This window comes from Mastomys coucha, unplaced genomic scaffold, assembly GCF_008632895.1.
Source record: "Mastomys coucha isolate ucsf_1 unplaced genomic scaffold, UCSF_Mcou_1 pScaffold18, whole genome shotgun sequence".
Taxonomy (NCBI): Eukaryota; Metazoa; Chordata; class Mammalia; order Rodentia; family Muridae; genus Mastomys; species Mastomys coucha.
Window position 1 is genome coordinate 82,512,148 of NW_022196900.1, and position 24,232 is coordinate 82,536,379.

Below are 24,232 nucleotides of genomic sequence, written 5' to 3' on the forward strand. Positions count from 1 at the left end.
AAAAAAAAAAAAAAAAGAGTCAGTAGACATGTACAAATAAAGCTAGGTGCATGCCTTTAACCCCAGCACTTGGGAGGTAGAAGCAGGCAGATCTCTTGAGTTCGAGGCAACCCTGGTCTACAGAGTGAGTTCCAGAACAGTCAGAGCTACATATTGAAACCCTGTCACAAAGGAAAAAAAAAGTCCATAGAGAACAGAGGCCAGAAAGTGCCATCCTGCTTTCGTTTCTGTCGCTGTGACAAATGCCTTGATAAAGAACGAAAACACAGGGGGGAAGGGCTTGTTCAGCTTCCCATTCCAGGTTACAGTTTATTACTGCGAGGAAGTTAAAGCAGGAAACGTCAAATAAATATAAAGGTCCTTCTTGCTGTCGGCCAGCTCTGTCGTCTTATGCTGTTCTGGGCTCCCTTGCCTAGGAACGGCGTTACCCACAAGGCATTGGGTCTTTCTATGTCATTAAACAATCAAGACACAGCACAGGTAAGAAAGTGGGTAAGCCTGCCCTGGCTCCTGAGCTTGGGGCCAGTGATGTGGAGCAGGGACCCAGGCTCTGCAGCCTTAGCTTAACAACAGGCTGGAAGCTCAGTCACCCTGTGTTCCTTGGGATAGTCAAGTGGCTGGGGACAGTTGGTGTCCTCTGGCAGAAAGGAAATCAAATCCTACTGGAAGCCTTTCTTTCCTAAGGCCTGCAAGGTTCCCACAGCGAAGATGAAGTCATGAGCTCATAAAGGAAGAAAACAGACGGAGAGGCAGCCCACCCTGAGCAGAGTCAGCGGGACCCCCGCTCTGCGCGCACGCTGAAATCATCAGGTGAAGGGTGTGTAAGCAACAAAGGGCTTGTCAGGAAGAGTCAGCAAAGCAAAGGAAAAAAAAAACAAACCAAAACTGACTACAGAAGATGGCATTCCTGGAAAACTACCCAGTGCAGCCCATGACCTGCGTGTGTATAGACAGATTTACACACACACACATAGGCAGCAGGGAGGCTTGGGAGTTGGGGAGGGATGGCAGACAATCCAACCAATGTTCTCAGGGAAGTCGTGCCTAAGTCCTCTCCCAAAAAGGCAGCTAAGAGGAAAAGACAAGATGAATATATCCATGTTCCAGACCCCACCCCACCAGGGCATTGGTGGTTGGAGAAGAGTTCTGTGCTGAATAATGTTCCCTATGGGTTCATCCCTTCCCCTGGCTTGGTCCACAGAATGGATAAGCAAGCAGTGCAGGGTCGGGGTGGGAGGTGGGTTTGGCGGCTATGAGAAACAGCAACTTCACAACTGCGAAGGCAGCTTGCTCATGTGACACCCCAAACACAACCAACCCAAGAGGAGATAAATGGTACACTTCATCGGAACACAAAACTCTATGCATCAAGGGACAACTTTAACAAAGGGTGACTGGGGGCTGGAGAGACGGCTCAGCAGTTACAAGCACGAGCCCCGGCTGCTCTGCCAGAGGCCAAGGCTTCAATTCCCAGCGTCTCCCAACGGTGGCTCAACAAACAACTGTAATTCCAGTTCCAGGAGATCTGCTTCCCTCTTGTGGCCTCCAGAGGCACTGCATGCATGTGCTGCACAGCTGTACAGGCAAACACAATACCAGCACTCTGGGAGGCAGAGGCAGGCAGATTTGTGTGAATTTGAGGCCAGCCTGGTCTACAGAGCAAGTTCCAGGACAGCCAGGGCTACATAGTGAGACCCTGTCTCAGAAAAAGAATGACAATAAGATGAAAAGACATTTGACTGGATAGTAAAAAAGTTTGTTTGTTTTTGGTTTTTCAAGACAGGGTTTCTCTGTATAGCCCTGGCTGTCCTGGAACTCACTCTGTAGACCAGGCTGGCCTCGAACTCAGAAATCCGCCTGCCTCTGCCTCCCAAGTGCTGGGATTAAAGGCATGCGCCACCACCGCCAGGCTAGGAAAAAGTTTTACAAGATGATAGATGTATTTATCAGCATCACCATCACATCATCGTCATCATCATCATCATCACCACCATCATTTTTGGTGTACCGGAGGTTGAAGCTAAAGTCCGCCTTATGCTTGCCAGGCAAGGGGCTCTATCACATGGCTGTAGCTCCAGCTAGCCTCTCATCTAGAACATAAAGAACTCCTGTAACTCAGTAGTAAAGAACACAGCCCAACTGGAAAGAGCCAGAAGACATATAAAAAACTTCCCGACACTCTTAAGGTCCAAAGGAACACAAAGCAAAACCACAAGATGCCCTCCTACCTGCCTGCATGGTTGCAATGAAGACATTATAAAGTACAGGGGTGAGTGTGCAGAACCTAAGATCTTCAGGGACTGCTAGGGGAAGGCAGGAGGGCTATGAGTCCAAGGCTATCCTGGCCTACGTAAGTGAGACCCTGTCTCAAAGGTTCACAAACTAGGGATGTAGCTCAGTGTCGGAACACTTCTTGAGCATTTGCAAAGACCCTCTTAGCCAGGTGGTGATGGCACACACCTTTAATCTCAGCACTCAGGAGGCAGAGGTTGGATCTCTGTGAGTTCAAGGCCGGCCTTGTCTACAAATTGAGTTCCAGGACAGCCAGGGCTACATAAAGAAACCCTGCCTCCAGAGGGAAAAAAAAAAAAGGCTGAACATTCTACAACCACTTCTCTGTTTTCTGGCTACAATCAGGTGCAACACTGAACACTCGGGGCTCAAGAGCTAGGGCAGTGGTTAAGAGCACTGGCTGTTCTTCCAGAGGACCAGGTACAGTTTCTGGCATGCACATAGTGGTCTACAACCACCTGTAACTGCAGTAGCAGAGGATCTGATGCCCTCCGACAGCCTCTGTGGGCACTGCATGCATGTGGCACACAGACGTACATTCGGTGTAAACAAAACTAAGTATTGAGTCACATTTTCTTTCTTTTTTTTTTGGTTTTTCAAGACAGGGTTTCTCTGTATAGCCCTGGCTATCCTGGAACTCACTCTGTAGACCAGTCTGGCCTCAAACTCAGAAATCCACCTGCCTCTGCCTCCCAAGTGCTGGGATTAAAGGCGTGCGCCACTACCGCCCGGCGAGTCACATTTTCAAATACTAGATATGGTCATTTAGGATAATCGTCGCAACTTATAAAATCTTACCTTATCAATTTTTTTTCTATCCAAGAATTTTATTTTACTTGGCATACTTTGGTTTTGCTTATTAGACAACAGCTCTGTATTGCTAATATTTGAAACAAATAGACAAAGTTTATTATATGTGGAAGCAAAGAATATCAAGTAGATACTCTGTTCAGATTTATTCCTTGGATACAGACTTTGACATCTTTTACAAAGCTTCTATGTGCTTTATCCAGAAGTCTGATAGAACAAACAGCCAACTAACGGTAGTGGCCTTATCAAGTTCCACAGAGCTCTGGTACTCGGTCCAGCCAGTTGTACAGTTGCGTGTAACTCATGTTCATATCAATGTAAAAAATCACATAATGTCCCTGCAGAGCACCTGGGTGTGTGTCCCAGCACCCACATGATGTCTCTTTTTTTTTTAAATTTTTTTTTTTAGTTTTTTTTTTTTGAGACAGGGTTTCTCTGTATAGCTCTGGCTATCCTGGAACTCACTCTGTAGACCAGGCTGGCCTTGAACTCAGAAATCTGCCTGTTTCTGCCTTCCAAGTGCTGGGATTAAAGGCATGCACCATCACTGCTGAGCCCACATGATGTCTTAAGCTATCTGTAGCTCCAGTTCCAGTTTGGCCATCAAAGGGACTAGGTACACATGTGATACACAGGCATACATGAGATAAGACATTCATAACACATAAAAATAGATAAGCCTACAAAAAAAAAGTTTTCCTCATGTAACTTTGTCTCTTTTTAATTTTTTTAAAGATTTATTTATTTCATGTATGTGAGTACACGGTTACACCCTTCAGACACACCTGAAGAGAGCACTGCATCCCATTACAGATGGTTGTGAGCTACCATGTGGTTGCTAGGAATTGAACTCAGGACTCCCAGAAGAGCAGTCAGTGCTCTTAACCACTGAGCCTTCTCTCCAGCCCCATAAGTTTGGCTCTTAATGTTCCCCACAAAGTTGTACAGTTATTACCTTCTGTATTCTAGATCTTTGCCAACTATTAAATTTTACCCTGACCTCTTGGGTGAACCCTCTTCTGAGATGATCTATCTGCTGCTGACCCCTCCTTCTGTCAGTCTTGAAGCAGTAATGGAGGGTGACTCCCAAACTCCTACATGCCATTTGGGTGACCTCTAAAAGGGGACTGGACATTGTTTGGGGGCCTAGAACTGAAACAGCTGGAAAGCCTTGTAGACATCAGTTAACGGAGCAGCATCTCTGCAAAGACCTCTAGAGGGTGTTCCACTCAGCTCCCTGGCTGCTGCAGTATGACACCTGTGCCCTCCTCCCACAAGGATGCTGTGTCCACACTAGCAAACCCTAACTGGATGGAGCCCAGAGATGGGGACCAGAAAAAATTCAACCACAAGCTTCCCCCTGTGTGGAGGCTTCCGATTTCTCCCCTCCCCACCTCTCCCCTTGCCTTACTCTTTCCTCATTATTCTCTTCCTGTGCTTTTACCCTGTCTTTTAAAGGTTTTACTTACTGACTCTCACCCTATGCCCAAACAAGATGTTCTATGTGAGCTCTCCAAAGAGCTCTCTGAAACAGCTCCATTTGTTCCTAATACAGCTGCAAAAAAACAAACAACAACAACAACAAAAACCCAGCATCTAAAAAGCTGTGCAGAAACTCTGGCTAAAAGGGACTTCATCCCTTTCACCTCAGGCCAGATACATTCTTTCCATTTTAATCCTGTTCCCTCCTCCCTCTGATGCTCTGAGGCTCCCTGCTTCTTGCAAGAACTCATTTGGGTGTAGCAGTCCTGGTGATGGGACCAGTCCCCATCACTCTGAATCTATTCCATGCCCGCTTTCTCTCTGAGACTTGCTCTGTCTCTTCCACTTCAGCTCCTCTCTTCCTCAACGTTGCCAGAAAATCTCTCGGTTCTACCCTGTAACCGAATGGTCTGCTTCTGGCGCTCTAAGAGTCATTTTCTAAGTCTTTTCAGAAATACAGGATGGCAATTGCCCACTTCATCAAAGCAGATGATCAAGTTAAGATTCTCCTGCGGCGGGCAGTGATGGCTCACGCCTTTAATCCTAGCACTTGGGAGGCAGCTGCAGGCAGATTTCTGAGTTCGAGGCCAACCTGGTCTACAGAATGAGCTCCAGGACAGCCAGGGCTACACAGAGAAACCCTGTCTTGGAAAAAAAAAAAAAAAAAAGATTCTCCTGCTGCTACAAGACCAGAGGACACCCCTCTCTAGTGGACCCAGACTACCCCATGTGACAAAGACCCTTGCTGTGGTCCTGGAGGCTGGAGAAATGGCTCAGTGGTTAAGAGCATTGGCTACTCTTCCAGAGGATCTGGGTTCAATTCCCAGCACCCACATGGCTGCTCACAACTGTCTGTAAACCCTGTTCCAGGGGACCCGACACCCTTATACAGACACAACATACAGTCAAAACCACCAATGCACATAAGACTAAAAATAAATAAATTATAAGATAGACCCCAGGTCTTGCATAGCCTCTTTCTCTCTACCTTCCGTCTTTCTACAGCTGCCTTTAAATAATCTAGCTACAGCGGAGCAGCTTCCTCGCCTAGCCATCTCCTCACCCCAGAATTTATCTTTAGAGACTTCAAAGTTTAGATTTAGGGCTACAGTATTGCTCAGTGGTAGAGCACTTGCCTTCTTTGTGCAAAGCTCTGGGTTTGATCCTTAACACCACCACCACCACCACCAGGCCTATCTCCTGGGGACTCTGCGACAGTCACAATCCTAAGAGCCCTACGGCATATGAACACAATCTGACTCACGCAGTTCTTACAAGGGCCTTGACCCTTCCCTCCCCTAGGGGAGGAAGGTCCTATGGTGTATTGGACCACTGGGGGGACTGCAGATGTTTATGTTCAACTAGAAACGATGGATCGCCCATAGAACTCCCCTCCACCCCAGGCTCCCAGGCACCCACCTGATTCCCGAGATATAATTTTCCGAGGGATCAGCTTCCTGATCTAGACAAAAAAGAAATAAATATTAGACTCCAAGGACAAAGCCCAAGAGTTCTAAGTCTAGTCTCATCTTAGGGGTGACCCTCCAGCTGGGTCCAAGGAGTTCCATAACTCCTGTTTTGGTGTGTGTGTGTGTGTGTATGTGTAAAATGCGTACACTCATGTGTAAGCAGGAGGTTGATATAGGAAATCTTTTTTGATCCCTCTTCTAATTCTTTTGTTTTGTTTTGTTTTTTCCTGACATGGTCTCTCTGTGTAGCCCTGGATGTCCTAGCACTCTCTGTAGACCAGGTTGATCTTGAACTGAGAGATTCACCTGCCTCTGCCTCCCGAGTGCTGGGATTAAAGGTCATCATGCCCCACTTTCTACCAATCTCCAATCAAACACAGCTCACCAATAGACTCTGTTTTGCCTCTCTACCTTCCTGCCATACCCGTTTGCCATTTTTATGGGTTCTAGGCCCTGTCTGAACAAACACTTTAACCCCGAGTCACATCTCCTCAGCTTATCCCTAGAATTTTTTTGTCTTTTTTGAGACATGGTTTCTCTATGTATCCCTGGCTGTCCTGGAACTCACTCTGTAAACCAGGCTGGCCTCCAACTCAGAAATCCACCTGCCTCTGCCTTCCAAGTGCTGGGTGCTGGGGTTAAAGGCGTGCGCTACCACTGCACAGCTATCCCTAGATGTTTTTAGAGTATTTTCTGTCCCTTTATCTAGCGATCCAGCAAATCCATGATCTCCGATTTTTCTTTTTCCTATTCTTCTGGAACAGAGTTTCTCTGTGTAACTCTGGTTCTCCTGAACTTGCTCTATAGACCAGGCTAGCCTCAAACACAGGGATTCGCTGGTCTCTGTGTCCCAAATGCTGGGACTAAAGCATGTACCTCCATACCTGGTTTCCCATTTTTTTTTTTTTTTTGAGACAGGGTTTCTCTGCATAGTGGTTTCCCAATTTTTTTTTTAAAGATTTATTTATTTATTATATGTAAGTACACTGTAGCTGTCTTCAGACACTCCAGAAAAGGGCGTCAGATCTCATTATGGGTGGTTGTGAGCCACCATGTGGTTGCTGGGATTTGAACTCATAACCTTCCAAAAAGCAGTCGGTGCTCTTCCCCGCTGAGCCATCTCACCAGCCCCGGTTTCCCAATTTTTTAAAAACAGCCCTTCCTCTCTCCTCCTCCCCACACCTGGTTCCATACTCACTGGGGGCGGTGGGATGACAAAGTTGTCTGGAAAAACTCCTCGTCTGCCTTGGCATTCTCCTTCCCACCAGCCCTTATCCTCGGTTGTCTGGTTGGGAAACAAGACAACAAGAGGGGAAGTGAGCATCACTCAGGTTCTTCTTGCCTGGGCCCCTCTCCTTACTCTTCTGTACCCCCTAAGCCTCTCATACCTTTCTCAGAACTTTCACCAGGTCCCCCTTCTGCAGTGCCAACTCATCTGGGGCCTCGGGCTGGTAGTCAAATAGGACCCTGCAGGTCTCAGGGCAGGAGACTAAAAGAAGATCATTCTACTGTGTAGCTCTTCCTTCAGCAGCCAGCGACTCCCTCCAACAACCTAGCTGGGTCACCTCCCACACAGACCCCATACTGAGGGAAGGCCTCTTGTGTGAGATGCTCACCTGTCCGCAGGTAGTCTGGAGGACTGTCATAGGTCAAGTTGCTCAGCTATTAGGGGCAAAGAAAGGGCAGAAGAAGATGAATCTCAAGACATTTTAAGAATTCACTGCCCACGCCTTCGATCCCAGCACTTGGGAGGCAGAGGCAGGCAGATTTCTGAGTTCGAGGCCAGCCTGGTCTACAGAGTGAGTTCCAGGACAGCCAGGGCTACATAGAGAAACCCTGTCTCCAAAAAACAAACAAACAAAAAGAATTCACTGGCTGTGCCCATCATGACCCAATTTACCTTCGGAGGCCTCTGTGAACTAGGGATGATTGAAGGCATGTCTGTATTTCCAAGGCCTGCAGAGGAATAATTGATGACGTTAGGGAGGTGCTATTTTAGCTAGGTCAAGAGAGAGGGACAAAGGGGTCACAAGGTCGGGGGGGGTCACTGGGAAGATCGCTGAAGATCGCTGAGTCTGGTCCCAGGGGATCACAGGGTCACGGTCTCACTTGGGGGCCCACTGTCCAGCAATTCCACAAAGTTGGATGGGAAGGCTCCCAACTGCCCGTTCTTCTTTCCCAGCCACCAGCCGTCCTCAATCTGGGGAGGGGGAAGGATGCGGGAGCATCTGGCTCTGCCCAGGAGTAACTGAGGTGTCCATCCTTGGCTCTACCCAAGGACTACATCCTCCCCAGTTGCCTCCCTTCCCATCTCCCCCACCCTTATTTCACTCTCTTCTGTGTGAAGAGGTACAGCATGTCCCCAAGTCCCCCAGCACCCCCTCACCTCCTTTATCACTTCCAAAATCTCCCCAGTTTGAAGTTTCAGCTCGTCTGCCTGCTCTGGGCTGTAGTTGAAGTTCACTTTGCACCATTTTGGGGGGTCCCGAGAGTTGATGGCGTGACCTAGGCCAGACAAGCAGGGAAGCAGCTCGAGCAGGGAGCCCCGTCTGCAGCACTGGGGAAGAGGTAGACTCCAGAACTCCCTTTAGTAGCCTCAGGCCCCGCCCTCGAGCGGAGCATTGTACTTCCAGCCAATCAGGGGGCTGCAAAATAGCCCTGGTGCCCCACCCACAGCCGTCACGCTCCACGCGGGCAGTGAGCCCCCAGCCCAGCTCCCGACTCACCGCGACGACGGGGAAAGCGCGGTCTGGACTCGGTGACGCCCCACAGGGCCTCGGGAATCTCCTGGGAAAATCACATGGGGGCGAGGAGGCCGCACTCAGCTCAAGGCTGAGGCTCGGGCCACTCCTGCTCCCAGCGCGGCCATACCCGCACCAGGCCTCACCTGCACCAGGCGCTTGGGGAAGAGACCCCGGCGGCCCCGCAGCTCCCCAAGCAGCCAGCCCCGAGCGGGCCCGGCGCACACCTGCCGGATCACGTCCCCGGGAGCCAGACTCAGCTCGTCCTCCGTCTGCGCACGGTATCTGGCCAGGACCAGGACCTCTGCGGGCGGAAGTGGGCTAAGAAAGGCTGTGGGGACGTCCGTGGACCCTGCCCTTCGGGAAGTGGGGTGCAAAAGAACCCACCCCGGGCCCCACACACATACCCATGACTTCTGGGGCGCCCTGCACAGCCTGACGGTCAGGCTGGGTATTGGGTGCTCGGAGGGCGGGCGAGGCCGCCAGGCGGTGGACTGGATGTGGTCGAGGCGGAGACTGGAGTCACAGGTCAGGATCCAGGTACTAGGAGTGGGCGGCCTGGCTCAGCAGGTTGGGCCCCAGTTCTCGGAGGAGGAGTCTAGGGTCTCAGCCCAGGACTGGGGTAACCGCTCCCCCAAGAGCTCTGTCACAACTATTAAGTTCTACTTTAGCCAAGTCTTCCAACCTAGGCCAGACGCCATGTCTTTTATACATTTCCTGGCCCACCCTCTTCTGGCTTGCAAGTTCTTAGCTGCAGGGAAAGGCGGAGAGGTACATACCAGGGCGGGGCTATTCCTGGGAAAGCGGGCCCCAGATGGAGATACTGGCTCCTGTCTCTGAAAAGCTATGCCGGGTATATTCCGAAACTTCAAAACCCCACTGGTGAAGCTTTGACTCATTTGGGGGCCTAGCTGGATTTTTCTTTTTTTTCTTTTCTCTTTTTTTCCGAGACAGGGTTTCTCTGTGTAGCCTTGGCTGTCCTGGAACTCACTCTGTAGAACAGGCTGACTTCGAACTCAGATATTCCCCTGCCTCTGCCTCCCAAATGCTGGGATTAAAGGCACGCGCCGCCACCACTGCCCGCCCTAGTTGGATTTCTGATAACTACTGCAGACTCTCCTTGGGGAAGGCAGGAAGAACCAACTTTTAATAAGGGCTGGCAAAAGTCTGAAGGATAGGGTCCACTCAGTTTACCAGCTGGGCTAGGCTTCACCGAAAGGCATCTTCCTTGTGGGTTAGCATACAAAAGCCGAGCCAGTTGACTGCAGCCTTGACCTCTGCCCCAGCACAAAAGAAGCCAAAGTCCTGGCTTCTGGCATGGTAGTTAGTTTGGTTCTTGGAGGTGTAAAAGCTGGTATTAAAGGCGTGTGCCACTGAGAAAAAGAGGTGCTACTTCCTAGAGAAGGAAGACTATGGCATACGGAACTTCTGTGGGACCTACCTATTACCCCAGGATCACTCACTCATACAAGCAACAAACACAGTCCATTTACATCTGCCACTTCATTTATTGTTTTTATTTGCAGGAGGAGTTGAAACAAAAATTTAAGGTTTTTTTTTTCTCCCCTAAACATGAATCATTCAAGTAAAACCAACTTAACTAGTGAAATTAGCAAAGTAAAAGAAGTATGCACAACAACCCAAGAGCGAAGGCTGGGGGAGGGGAGGAGGGTACGGTCGGTATCCAACAGATGCAGTGGTTCACCTGCTGAGGACCGCCGCCCGAAGGCAAGCACAAGGACCCTTTAATGAGGATGCCCCCCCAACATCTGAAAATGTCTCAACCCAAAACATAAGGTTAAAAAAAAGAAAAAGGAAAAACCCAAAAACACACAACCCCACAGACCACCCAGCCATAACCACCATCCTTAATCATAGGCGTTTCTTTTCATTTTATAAAAAGATTAATAAAAAATATTGAAAAATTATTTTCTCATCTTGTATTTGTAAAGATAATAGAATTCAGAAGTTTCTTAGAAAACCGTCCAGAAACTGCCCTCCAGTTTCCGCTCCTTTTGCTGAAGACCAGCAGGACTACAAAGTTTGGGATACTGGAGCTGCTGGTGGAGAATGAATGGGAAGCCCAGCCCAGGAGAAATCAGACAAGAGCAGGGTGCATGGGGGAGGCTGGAAGCAACTCCATGTGATACATGGCTGTGTAGAAAGGGGAACACGAGGTGGTCAGAAAGGCCTTAAACTCCTCCTCAACATACAAAACCGGTTTGTACAAAGATCCAAGCAGTTTGGTCCCAAACTGAGGTGTACACTTCAATTTTTATTCACATGCTTTGTTTTCTCTTAAGAATCAAAGTTGCCCAAATTAAAATCTTTATGCTAATATCACTACATATCCCTTAAAAAGAAAAAAATAAGGATTTTTTTTTTAATAAAACTCAGGATAGGAAGAGACTGAAAACCAAATTCCCACTTAGTTCCAAGTAAAATGAAATTAACAAAACTTGGTTTCTAATTGGGGGCAGACTGGGGGGTAGGACAACAAAACCAAAACAAAGTCCAAGCATCAGCATCCTTCTCCCTACCCTGCCCCACCCCACACCAACAACAGCAGGAGCCCAGTGTGTGTGGTCTGCTGGAAACATGGGCCTGATCTAGGCTCGGAGGCAGCGTCCTGTCCTCTGTCCAGTAAGACCGCACTAGGGACACACTCTGCTGTCTGTGTGGCTAGTGGGTGATGGAGTGGGGGGTTTCAGGATCTTCACGAGGCTCCTTGTTTAGCTCCACCAGGCTCTCCCAGCAGCGCCTTTCTCCCCCGGGTCAAGGGCTCCATCAAGAGTGGCCCCTACTCAGCTGAGGGCTGTAAACTGTCCTTCTCTTCTCTGTTCTCTGTCCCACTCTCATCGTCTTCAATCTCTCCCTCCTCCCCACTGAACTTGTCATGGGCCCACTTGGGGCTGGTACTGGACTTCCGGAACATGAACCGTCCCCGTCCCCGGGGAAAGGCTCCTCGGCCACGGCCTCGACTCATCCACTTGTCGCTGCCTTCGCCTTCGCGGTCGTCATGCTGCAAGGGAAGAAGACTGGCATCAGTGCCTAGCACTCTGCTCTGTACCCATCCACAGGCCAGAGAGCTCATGTATCCCTCCTTCCCTCCCTCAGCCTCCTTTTCTGCCCTTCTCCCCATCTCCCACTCAAAGCTCTCAGAGGCTCAGATCCAAGAACATCACTGCTGTACCTATGGAACTCCAAGGAACTAAAGCAATAGTGTGAACACTGCAGCAGTAATAGAATGATAGCACACCTTCAAAAAGCAGGAAGACGGCTGGGCAGTGGTGGCACACACCTTTAATCCCAGCATTTGGGAGGCAGAGACAGGTGGATTTCTGGCCAGCCTGGTCTACAGACAGCCAGGACAGCCAGGGCTACACAGAGAAACCCTGTCTCTAAAAGCAAACGAACAAACAAACACCAAAAAGCAGGAAGACCAAAAGGCATCATCTCATTTAACCCCCTCTACACACTATCATTATGTAAATACTATTATTATTTAGAATACCATTTTTCAAGAGAATTTTGAAAGCTATACTAACATATGAAACAGAAAAGACAGCAGAAGACACACTTGAGGCTCCAGCACTTTCAAACCTCCCACCCCAGGCTGCCCTCTTGTAGTGCATCTCTCTTCAGCTGTATTAAGGAGACAATGTGTCACAGGAGGAAAAGCAGCCTACACCCTGAACAAACCCCTGTTCTGGCGACAGTCTCCTCAGCAGAGATAATAAATCTCTGAATGAGTGAAGCATTTTGAAAACCTGTACTAACCACCTCATCTGTCTAATGATTAGACTCATACTGCACAGTACCACACTCAAAAGCCAGTCTTAGCTCTTGAAGATCAGCCAAGCCGCCAGCTGCTTCTGTCCAAGGCCGCAATGTGCCACAACGACCAGACCAGATCAGATCAGATCTGGCAATGTTCCCTCAGGTGAAAAACAGAAGCAGCTCGGAAAAAACAAACATATACACAAACAAAAAAAGAAAAACAGAAGCAAGGAAGGGCCTTTCCTTTCACAACAATTCAACACCTGTATCTTCTAGAAGCTTCAAATTGGCTCCGAACAATTGGGCACAACCCTCAAGAGTCACACGGGCTTGGTTATAGGCCTGCTGAATAACAAGGCCAAGAGTTACTGACTAGGTAACAGTCCAGAGGACAGTGGGAATGATCCACAACTTAGGTGAGAAAAACTTTCAGTTGCATTTCATTATGGTAACATCTTTTTCCTCAAACAGGTCTAGAACTGCCTTTCTTATCAATCCAGTAACAGAGGATGACAGAGACTGTGGGTGCGTGAGGAGTCAAAGACCACAGGATAAGAAAGGCAACTGTAACATTTCTTTCCTGTTTTGGAATCCATAAACACCCAGAAGAGCCAAAACTGACTTAGCCCCCCAGAGAAGAGACTGCACTGTACTAACATATCCATCCATCCATGGTCTTCTGAGCCTGTGCGAAAATTCAGGCACATGGTCAGACAGACCAATTAAGGCCTTCAAATGAGCCACCATGTGCAAACAGCTCTCTGCCCCTTCCTGGTTAGTCCCAGACACCTACCAAGTAATACTTCTTGCTCTTGGGTGTGTACTCGGGATCCCATTCTTCTTCCCGGCTTCTCTTTTGAAAATCATTGTTGCTGTTGTTGTTATTGTTACCAGAATAGTTTCCTCTGCCCCAACCTCTCCCTCTTGCTCGAAATTGCTATAAAATAAAAGAAGCAACAGGAACAAAGGCTCATGTGAGCATTTTGTTAGAACATTTTGTGTGTGACAGGGAATGGAAAGCTGGCTTCCAGTCACTAGTAGTTAAAACTAGTTTCTACCCATTCCATTCCCACTCCTCCCAAGTAGATAGTCCAGGGGTATACATAGCCAGAGGCTTTCCTTCAAGCAAGACCTAAAGTACTGGGGAAAATGGGAAGCTATAAAAGGCTTTGGAAGTGATTAGAAACAGAGAAAGAAATGAATGTAGAAGCTTAGGAAGCCAAAGAATCTACAACTGGCTAGCTCAGACCAGAGGAGTATCCTACTGAGATTTCATTAGGATTAGAAGGAGTCCCTTACAAAAGTTCCCCGAGCTCTGCCTCTTTCATTCGGACCCACGAAGTCTTTGGTCCCTAATCTGGATTTGTCGAAGCCTGTGGTGCTCTCCTCCCTCTCCTCTGCTTCCTCAGGGTACTCCTCTGCTTTGTAGGAGTGAGATGACTGGGAAGAGGAGGAGGAGGACCTAGACCGGTCTCTTGCTCTGCGGTGCTTCCTACATAGAAAAAGAAAAAAAAAAAAAGAAAAAAAAATCAAGACCGGTCTGGCAGCCAACTAGCCAAACTACCCAGCAACCAAGTCACCAACTTGTTCACCCCAACCCACCAGCAGCCCCGAGGCTTCCTCCCCAACAACAGTTTCTAGGCCTGTGGTAAGTATGTATCATACATGAAGAACACAAAACAACCACGGCCTCCACTATCAGTCTGACACATGAATCAACAGAGAAGCCAAGTAGGCCCATGAGTCACACTGGCTGGTTCTCACTGGCTAGTTCTCACTGGCTGGTTCTCACTGGCTGGTTCTGGTACTGCAGCAGAGCCCCTTTGTTAGTGTGCGGTAGCTACAGTCCTCAAAGAAATGCGGTGCTGTGCTGTGCTGTGCTGCGCTACGCTGTGCTGCCGGGAGGCGCAGGCGGTGGGCGGCACACTAAGGATGAAACTTCTTACTGATAAAACAAGCATTCAACAAAGTGACCAGAGAATTCCACATTACTTAATATGTAAGTGACAGAGTGGAGCAGAGCCTTGATTCAAACTGAATTCTATTTAGCCCACTCCTGTTCTAATCACTTCAAACAGGCTATGCTGCTAAGCCCAGAATCGGCAGCAACTCTTTCTGTAGTAATTTCTCTTCCTTTCCCTTCATCTGGGGGAAATTACAGACTAGACAAACTAGATGAATATGACTCATTGTCTACACACTACAGGATGGTGCCAACCCTGCCAAAGATAACAGGAGTCTACTGAATGACTCTAAGGTGTCAGAAGGATCAAGCTCCCAGGAAAAGAGAAATACCAAAGTATTTCTCAGTTCTTCATTTATGAAAAGCACTTGGGGCTGGAGAGTTGGCTCAGCTATTAAGGGCACTTGTTTGATTCCCAGCACCCACATATCAGCTCAAACCACTGATGATAACTCCAGTCCTTGGGAGCCAACACCCTTTCTTGGCCTCCTTCAGCACCAGTCATACGCATGGTACATAGACATTTGAGAAAAAACATTCATACACATTTTTTTTAAAAAGGCACTTTGCCCTCTGTACTGGCTGGTTTTGTGCAAACATGACACAAACTACAGTCGTCACAGAAAGGAGCCTCAGTTGAGATCCAGGTGTAAGGCATTTTCTAATTAGTGACCAATGGGGAGAAGGCCCAGCTCACTGTGGGTGGTGCTATCCCTGGGCTGGTGGTTCTGAGCTCTATAAAAAGAAAGGCAGGCTGAGTCAGACAGGAGAATCAAGTCAGTAAGCAGTAACAAGTCAGTAAGCAGTAACCCCCATGGCCTCTGCATCAGCTCCTGCCTCCAGGTTCCAGCCCTGCTTGAGTTCCTGTCCTGACTTCCTCCAGTGACTACAGATCTGGAAGAGTAAACCCAACTTGCTTTTTTCGTTGTGGTGTTTCATCCCAAACCAAAATAAAAAGTTTTTGCCACCTGTACACAGTAATAAGAATAGTCACGTAATCACATCATTTTCCTTGACTCAGGCATTAAAGCATGCAATGCCCAAAGGAAAGCAAAAAGGGTGCTTGTTACTTCCCCAGGACTGCATGGATTCGAGTTGTCATATAGATGCTAGGATCAAACAACTGCTTTTAATTGCTGACCCAACTTTCCAGCCCCAACGTGCTTTCTGTAAAGGGGGGTGGGGTGGGGTTGGAGGAGCAGCAGCAGCTTGGAGAATGGCTTAGTGGTTATGAGCACTGGCTGCTCTTTTAGAGGTTCTGGGTTCAATTCCCAGCACCCACATGGCAGTTCCCACACATCCTTAACTCTAGTTCCAAGGTATCTGACACCCTCACACAAACATAGGCAGACAAAACACAAAGGCATATAAAATAAAAATAAAGAAAGAAAGAAAGAAAGAAAGAAAGAAAGAAAGAAAGAATAACTATGGAGTACCTTGAGGTGTCTAACTTCTGGAAGCTTGGGTCTTCTGACACCTTAGAGTGATTTGGTAGACCTTGGTTACCTTTCTTTGGTAGGGCTGGCATTGCCCTATAGAAACCTGCTTAAGCAACTTATTAAAAGTTACACTAGGGGCTGGGCCGTGGTGGCGCATGCCTTTAATCCCAGCACTTGGGAGGCAGAGGCCAGCCTGGTCTACAGAGCGAGTTCCAGGACAGCCAGGGATATAAAGAGAAACCCTGTCTCGAACACCCCCCCCCCAAAAAGTTACACTGCAACTCAGTGGTAGGCATATTTCAGAAAGAAGCAGCAGAATTACTTTTTTACACTCAATCCTAAGGTTCTTGTGGGAATTCACCCCCTCTTCACCAGTAACAATGTAGTACACATTTATCAACCCAACTTTTGGAGGTAAATGAGGATCAGGAATTCAAGCCACCCTTAGCTGCTAAATAGTGAATGAAGCCAGTCTGAGAGACCTGAGAGAAAAGCCTGCCAGTTCAAGCTCAGAACAGCAAAGATACTGCTTTTTGAGAAAGTAAAGGCTACAACACTGCTCCATTTAATGAAAGGTGACCAAAACTGTAGAACCTTCAATGGTACACTGAAGCTGGATGTATGTAGTTCAGTTGGAATACATTTACCTAGCATGTGGAGGGCGCAGGGCTCACTTTCTAGCACCATCAAAGAAAGGTAAACAGAAGTCCCATGGCACTGTCATGCTATGTTGTCCTACATAATTCAACAATGACCACTTTAAGCAATCTTTGGAACACTTCTTTTCAACTGTCTGTGAAACTAGTTTAAAAGACATTAAACATCAATAATCTTTTTTTTGTTTGTTTTATTTTCTTTTTTTGAGACACGGTTTCTCTTAGTAGCCCTGGCTGTCCTAGAACTCACTCTGTAGACCAGGCTGCCCTCGTAACATCAATAATCTAGTTCTACCTGGTTAGTACTCAATGACTTTCTAAACTATAAGCACACTGAGAAAATGTTCAATGAGAAAGACTGAGAAAATGTTCAATGAGAAAGACTATGTCCATAAGATTTGTCAAACAACCTTCCCAATGAATCCCCATACCATCCTTACCAGAATTTCTTTCATTCTTTCTTTTTTTGGTTTTTTCGAGAGAAGGTTACTCTGTGTAGTCCTGGAACTCACTCTGTAGACCAGGCTGGCCTTGAACTCAGAAATTTACCTGCCTCTACCTCCCAAGTTCAGGGATTAAAGGCATTTGCCACCACTGCCTGGCTCCAGCATTAATTTCTTGCACAAAGATAACATTACCTAGTTATAGAAGTTTTACTTGCAAGTTAGAGATCCTCTTTGACTATTACATGGTATTTAAGACAAAGCTGCAAATGCTTTAATTCCTAACCAGTGTACCACAAGAGCCCAAAGGAACATGTGCTGTGTGCTCTCATGTAATCTCAATACTGGAGGAGGGGCAGTTTGAGCAGTCTCTCTACAAAGTAACTTCTAAGCCAGCCAAAGTTTTGCGTTCAGACTCTATAGTAAAAGACAAAACCAAACACCACCATCAAAACAAAACCAGTGTGGTGGGGAAAGACTTTACTTCAGAGCCTAGGGGGACAGGCAGGGGTGTCACGTACTTCTGCTTCTTTGATCCTTTGTGGGTTTTCTCTGTCTTTTCAGTTGATCTTTCTCTTGAATGGCTAGAGTCTCTGGAATCCACCGACTCTCTTGATTTACCTCGCTTAAGATCTCTCTCCTTGTGTTTTTTACGACGTTCAATATCAAGGCGAAGATCAACAGGATCATCTTTGTATTTTCCCTCAGCCTGCCAAAAAGATGTCAAAATTACGGTTTTGGGATTCAGAACTACTGACTGACTCATTCTCAAATGTGGTTTCTACTAATGGAAGCCCTAGGGATCTAAGAGCCTCAATTTGGCCTTTTGTTTGTTTGTTTTGTTATTGTTTTATTTTCCAAAAGAACAATCAAGGTGCTATCCCTAGAAAATGCTGCATGTAAACCTCACTTTGCTTTCTGTGTCCCAGTAATGACTGGCTAGGTGTTCACGCCAAGATGGCCAAAATCAGCTCTGAAAGGATTAAGTTTATAGGAAATGATTACTTCTTTCTACCTAAAGCAGCTACCCACTACTATGTGGAAAGGTATTTTATGAATATAAAAAAGCAACATTGGTCAGATCAACTCTGCAATGGCCTTCATTAACACCTGGGGAAATTCATGAGGGCGAATGTCTGCGATGGCTTCAGAGACAGCATGCACTGGGACTGATCTAATGGAAACAAGCCCTCCGTATCAGGAAGTTGTCCACTCTGTATTAACATCTTACATACATGAACCACAGACTTCCCAATGCAATAATACTTCATTGGAATTAATAGCAAGAATGATAGGAAGGTCTATTATTTTATCAATCTGTTTCTGAGAGGGTCTAAGCCAATAAATAAGACAAATAAATGACAACAAAGGACAGATGCAGCCACCACTCCTTGGGCCACCAGACAGCATCACTGAGGAACTGGCTGTTGGAGGCATGGAGCACAGACTTCTGCTGCTTCACTAGGGCCAGGCATGTGGAGACAGGGAAAAGGCGAAGAAGACTACAGATTGCACAAGGGTGTGTCTCTCAACACTTTCAACCAAAAAGACAAATTTGTTTGGAAAATTTTAAAACAGCATTTTTTTTAAAAAAAAGTTTCAGTAGCACAGAACAGCCATCTTTCATTTCAAATTTCAGCTGTATATATGAATGATGGTCAATAAATATTAAGATCTTAAAAATTCCATCTATTTATTTTACAGTAAGAGACTGCATAAGTTTAAACCTCTGAATAACAGTGTTATGTGCACATCATTGCAAATATAGCCAGGCCATTTTAAAGTAACAGTAATCGACAGATGATATGGTACAATGTTAGGAAAAAAAAACAAAAAAAAGCGCACCAGCTGTTGAACACAGTCTACTGAGTTAAGATATGAATATTTCACTCTGCTCTGACATGCATGTCTTTCTGAAATTATGGTTGGAAATAGTGCATGTAGACAGTTGATTTGATAATACTTACAAGCAGAAAAATATCACAAAAAGTTTCTTCTCTCATCATGGGCACTTGTTCCAAAACGCCTCTCTTTTTTTTCTCAAGCTCACCTCAATAGACTCTGGGGTCATTTACCATATTCTAACCACTTCACAAAGGTTGTTGATACATTTTAATAAAAATTAACCCTTTGTAGTTCATTTTTAGAATTATGCCCATCCTTAAAAGAAAAACACAAACTTAAGTAGAGAGTAATTTAAACAAACACATTTCTGTCAAGTTCATGCCCAACGCACTCATTTTGTTGAAATTACTGATCAAAGCAACAGTTCACCTTGTAGCCAGGTTCCCGTGGACTTTTCAATTCCTCATGAGTCAAACCATGCTTTCTGAATGTACTGGGGGAAATGTCTATCCTCCTAAAATTAAAAATACAGAACTTGTATACTATTCTACAGAACAACATTGGTTAACATTCTGGATTCTAAGGTAGGTATAAAAAAGTCATAAGCAGGCCGGGAGGTGGTGGTGCACAAACGCCTTTAATCCCAGCACTTGAGAGACAGAGGCAGGTGGATTTCTGAGTTCGAGGCCAGCCTGGTCTACAGAGTGAGTTCCAGGACAGCCAGGGCTTCACAGAGAAACCCTGTCTCAAAAAACCAAAAAACCAAACCAAACCAAACACAAAAAAAAGTCATAGACATACACAAGTACTTTTCATAGCTTATCTGTTACAATGTATATTGCCCCCTTTCCTTCCCCCCTAACCCCTCAAGATTAAGCATATATACCTAGCAAGCACTCTATCACTGAATTAGACCTGTAATGAAAACATGCCTCCCTCACCCCACACAAGGTAAATAATTTAAAAAAAAAAAAAAAAGATTTATTTTATGTATATGAGTATACTGTAGCTGTCTTCAGACACACCAGATCCCACTACATATGGTTGTGAGCCACCATGTGGTTGCTGGGAATTGAACTCAGGACCTCCGGAAGAGCAATCAGCACTCTTAACCACTGAGCCACCTCTCCAGCCCCAAAATAAATAATTTAAAAGGCAGATGATCTCCGAGTTCGAAGTCATCCTGATCTACAGAGTGAGTTTCAGGATAATGAGGGATACAGAGAGAAATTGTGTCTTGAAAAACAAACAAAAAAGTATTCATTTATTTGTATTTGTGTGTGCCTGTGCACTCATATGCTCACCTTCAATGTACAAACTACAGCAAGTGAGGGGGTCAAGACAACTTATGCGAGTCAGCTGGCAACATGCGGTTTTAGGGGCTGAGCCAAGTTCTTTATTTGGGGGCTGGGGGAATATTAAACTCAGAGCTTTGCATACACACACATATATACCAGGCAAGCACTCTACCACTAAACTATGATCCCCAGCACCCTATTCTTGTTTTGTTTTTGAGACAGAATCTATGAAGTCATACATAGGTGTCCCGTAACTTGCTATGTAGACCAGGCTGGCCTCAAACTCAGAGCTCTACCTACCTCTGCCTCCCAGTGCTGGGATTAAAGGTGTGTATTACTATGCCCAGCCTCTGTTCCTTCTCAATAGCACTACTAGTTTGCAAGATAGATTCAATCTTAGATTTGCTTATAATCACATCTACTGCCCTTATTACATATATATGTTCTGCAAAACTCAAAGAGCAATTCTCATCTTGAGAATCTGATTATTTCCATTATTTCTCTGTAAGACTGGTTCTAGGTAAGAAACTGCCCTAGGCTGACAGACTCTACCAGATGCTATACCTAAGGTTGTTTTTACAAACTTGGTCTTCCCCAGTACTAAGCTGACTGACTACTAAGGACTTACAGGTATGATCAACTTTGTTTCCTTACAAAATCTCCACGTGCCTAACAAATTCCCTAATTACAATGGTTTTATTTATTTATTTTTTATTTTTTATTTTATTTTCGTTTTTTGAGGGTTTCTCTATGTATATGTAGCCCTGACTGTCTCAGAACTCACTCAGTAGACCAGGTTGGCCTTGAACTCAGAAATCCGCCTGCCTCCCAAGTGCTGGGATTAAGGCATATGCCACCACTGCCCGGCTAATTATAAGTTTTTTAAAAAAATAATTATTTATGTATAGGACTGAGTACACTGTAGCTGTCTTCAGACACACCACAAGACAGCATCAGATCTCATTACAGATGGCTTTGAGCCACCATGTGGTTGGTGGGAATTGAACTCAGGACCTCTGGAAGAGCAGACAGTGCTCTTAACCGCTGAGCCTTCTCTCCAGCCCATTAATTACGAGTTTTAAACCTGCTAGACCTTACTTAAACCTCTTGAGATAAATCAATTTTAAGCTTCTTCCTCAACTTTCTTCTCCAGCAAATCCCCCTAAACAGAATACATTAAATATGGACGGTTGCTTAAAGAAAACAGTATTCTTACTGGAGAGACCTCAGGTTCATTGGGCCCTATGTGACAGACTACAGCCTCCAAAGCATCCTTTCCACTCTCAAATACAAATGTCCCCAAGATATTAAAGAACCCTAGAGAATATTAGCCTAAATTCTGGATCAAAAGTGCATCAATTAGAGAACTCATCAAGGTGAGTTTAGTATCAAATCACAACTCCACTGTAAGGTTGAGGACCTCACCTGTGTATCTCTGGGCTTTTCTTATTTTTAGCGGCTTCTTGTTCATTTCCTCTCTTTAGATACTTAGTAAAGCGTTCATGCAATGTCATTCCAGAGGATCCAAAATGATGCTCTGTTAAGATTCAAAGAAATACATTAATAGACTATCAAAGGCAGGTACAATGTTCAACTCCCCCAGAAACCTGTAGCCACAGAGACACAACTCAAATATTCAAACCCAAGTAATACACTGAAAAGAGAAAAAGAAAGTGGCTGGTTCAGAAACAATCCAATGCTGGGCTTCTAGTTTGATCCCTTATCTTAGGAACATGATACAAGGACAAAGACCTGGTACTCACCTCCCTTTGGGGTGCAGGACCAATTACCACTTCACTTTAACACTAGATTGAGCCTGTAACCAGCCCACTTCAGCTTTCTGAATCTTGGCAATTTCTCAACTTGCCCACCTCCATTTTCTCAGGGGGACAACAGAACTTGGGAAAGAAAGGTCGTTGTTCTCCCAGAGGACACAAGTTTGCTTTCCAGCACCCTTCTCAGCTCAAAACCGAATGTAAAGCTATACCTTCTTCTGGCCTCCCACCCCAGACACATATACATAAATAATAAATACAATACAAATCTTTAAAAAGCCACTCTCAAAACAAAACAAAACTTTGTGTCGAGAATTTTGTTACCATGATTACAGATTGCTGCATTTCAAAACACTCATCTCTATTAAAACCTGGAAACTTCTCCCTGAAGGCTGTTCCTTTACCTAGCCTGTAGCTTTAAAGGTCCTAGAAGCTTCCTCATTCCCTACTCAGCCTGCTTTAGAAAGACAATTGTGCAGAAATCAACTCACCTTTAACGTGATGGACAATGGTCACTATGTGCTGGGCAAACAACTCTGAGGGGCTGCGCTGAGACTGAGCTGACTGTATGTGCTGGAAAATGGAACGGAATTCCTGCTCCTTTTTGTTGCTATGGACTAGATCCCGACAAAGTTTTCGTTCCTGAGCCAATAAGCCACTGGGCCTGAAAAACAAATACATGGAGATTCAGTGTAACAAGAGATACAGAAAGTCAGAATTCTTTAACCATAAAAATATTCTAACTTTCAACCTAGCTTTTTCCTCCAATATAACTCAAGGCTGGCTGTGAACTTGTGATTTTTCCTGCCTCAGCCTCCTGAGTGCTGGGACTGCGTGAACAGGTCAGCCTTTACAGGCTCGGGCGAGGGTGTAGAATGCTGGGCATCAAAACCAGGGCCTGGTACATACTAAGTATCTGAGTCTTCCAACACTGAACCACAGCTTCCTCTTATTTTGTGCCAGGGAGGGGAGGATGAAAATGTGTGGAATACACAAATAAAGTCAGAAGACAACTTGTAGGAGTCATCTCTTTCCTCCCAGGTCACCAGGCTTAATGGATCTTGCCAGACCCAACTTTTTTTTCTTTTTGAGACAGTTCCAAAGTTTTTGGTTTTTCTGCTTTGTTTGTTTTTTGAGACAGGGTTTCTGTGTAGCCTTGACTGTCCTGGAACTAGCTCTGTAGATCAGGCTGGCCTCAGACTCAAAGATCCACCTGCCTCTTCCTCCTGAGTGCTGGGATTAAAGGTGCGCGCCACCAACTGCCCGGCATTTCCAAGGAGTTTTTAAGCCTATCCACAAATGTTCCTTTTGTTCTCTATCACATTACAACTAAGGAAAGTTTGGTCCAAAAAGTACTGAGAATCTTCAAGTGGGGAAATATTAAACCTTGGTGACTGTACTTGTTTTAATACATGCAACAAACAAAGATACTGTAAAAGATCAACTAACTTGGCTAAGAAAGTCATTTAATGAGGCAACATAAAGCAGCAAAGAGTGGGGATGGTGAGATGGTTCAGTGGGTGTAGGTGATGGCCACCAAGCCAGAGCCCACATGGTAAAAAGAAAAAACTCATTCCCACAAGATGTCCTCTGACCTTCATGTGCATGCTGTGGCATGTCTGGCCCCTCCCCGCTTCTTAAGCAGAAGTGACAAGAGTGGAGCATGTGGCTAGAACACCACTCAGGCAGAGTTCCGACTGACTGGGTAGATTACACTAAATCAAAAAGCAGCCAGTCTGGGCTCCACCATACTTTCCTGAAGTTAAGAGGAAGAACGGAAGAGGCTGAGTCCATCAATTTGAAGTTTTCTGCTATTTAATGGTGGCAAAAATAATCAGATTCTGGTGACCCACATAAAATGGAGACACAATTCTTGAGTGTCTTCATAGGTAAAAGAAACAATGTGGGTTGGGAGTTGGCTTGGAGGGAAAACAGACCAGAATGGCTGCTCCAAGTTCCCAGAAACAAAGCCAGAAAGATTCTTTACCTCAACAATGCTCATGGGCCACCATCACTGTAAGCCATAATCATCACTCTCTACTCCAGGGACAGACATAAAGGTACTGGCACTGACAGGTGGCAGCAAAGGAACATTTCCATTCTCAGGAAGACTGGGTAAGGAAAGTATTTAGGCCATTAGAGCCCTGAGGGTCAACAAGGAGCACTCCTCACCGTGCAAGGTCCTCATCGAAGGAGTCCATCCGGACATTGACCTGGGCCTCCCGAGTAATGGAAAAGG

At 45.9% G+C, this 24,232-nt stretch overlaps 3 protein-coding genes across 5 annotated transcripts in view; all 3 read right to left on the bottom strand.

Moving 5' to 3' along the window:
• The window catches only part of LOC116096630 (SH3 domain-containing protein 21-like), an 11,870-nt gene extending 3,224 nt beyond the window's left edge, over window positions 1-8,646 (bottom strand). Inside the window, exons 1-6 of one of the 3 annotated variants that reach the window (XM_031378638.1) lie at window positions 8,440-8,646; window positions 7,954-8,009; window positions 7,670-7,715; window positions 7,442-7,542; window positions 7,252-7,338; window positions 6,004-6,046 (exon numbers count right to left, since the gene is read on the bottom strand). In XM_031378638.1, the coding sequence (XP_031234498.1) occupies window positions 6,004-6,046; window positions 7,252-7,338; window positions 7,442-7,542; window positions 7,670-7,715; window positions 7,954-8,009; window positions 8,440-8,527 (421 nt within the window). In that variant the 5' untranslated portion in view covers window positions 8,528-8,646. Of the gene's footprint in view, window positions 1-6,003; window positions 6,047-7,251; window positions 7,339-7,441; window positions 7,543-7,669; window positions 7,716-7,953; window positions 8,254-8,439 lie in introns of all 3 variants that reach the window. The other 2 variants (XM_031378640.1, XM_031378639.1) reach the window with 2 other exon arrangements.
• Window positions 8,647-8,703: 57 nt separating this feature from the next.
• Window positions 8,704-9,508, bottom strand: LOC116096635 (SH3 domain-containing kinase-binding protein 1-like). The gene is made up of 3 exons (XM_031378643.1): window positions 9,202-9,508; window positions 8,941-9,098; window positions 8,704-8,840 (listed from the first exon to the last, which is right to left on the bottom strand). The coding sequence occupies exons 1-3, from the start codon at window positions 9,203-9,205 to the stop codon at window positions 8,733-8,735; spliced, it is 270 nt and encodes an 89-aa protein (XP_031234503.1). The 5' UTR covers window positions 9,206-9,508; the 3' UTR covers window positions 8,704-8,732.
• A 774-nt stretch (window positions 9,509-10,282) lies between these two features.
• Window positions 10,283-24,226, bottom strand: Thrap3 (thyroid hormone receptor associated protein 3). The gene is made up of 8 exons (XM_031378641.1): window positions 24,166-24,226; window positions 22,485-22,657; window positions 21,644-21,755; window positions 19,350-19,434; window positions 17,597-17,784; window positions 13,874-14,066; window positions 13,368-13,511; window positions 10,283-11,816 (listed from the first exon to the last, which is right to left on the bottom strand). Exons 1-8 carry the CDS (start codon window positions 24,192-24,194, stop codon window positions 11,595-11,597), a joined length of 1,146 nt encoding a protein of 381 aa, XP_031234501.1. The 5' UTR covers window positions 24,195-24,226; the 3' UTR covers window positions 10,283-11,594.
• Window positions 24,227-24,232: the final 6 nt, after the last annotated feature.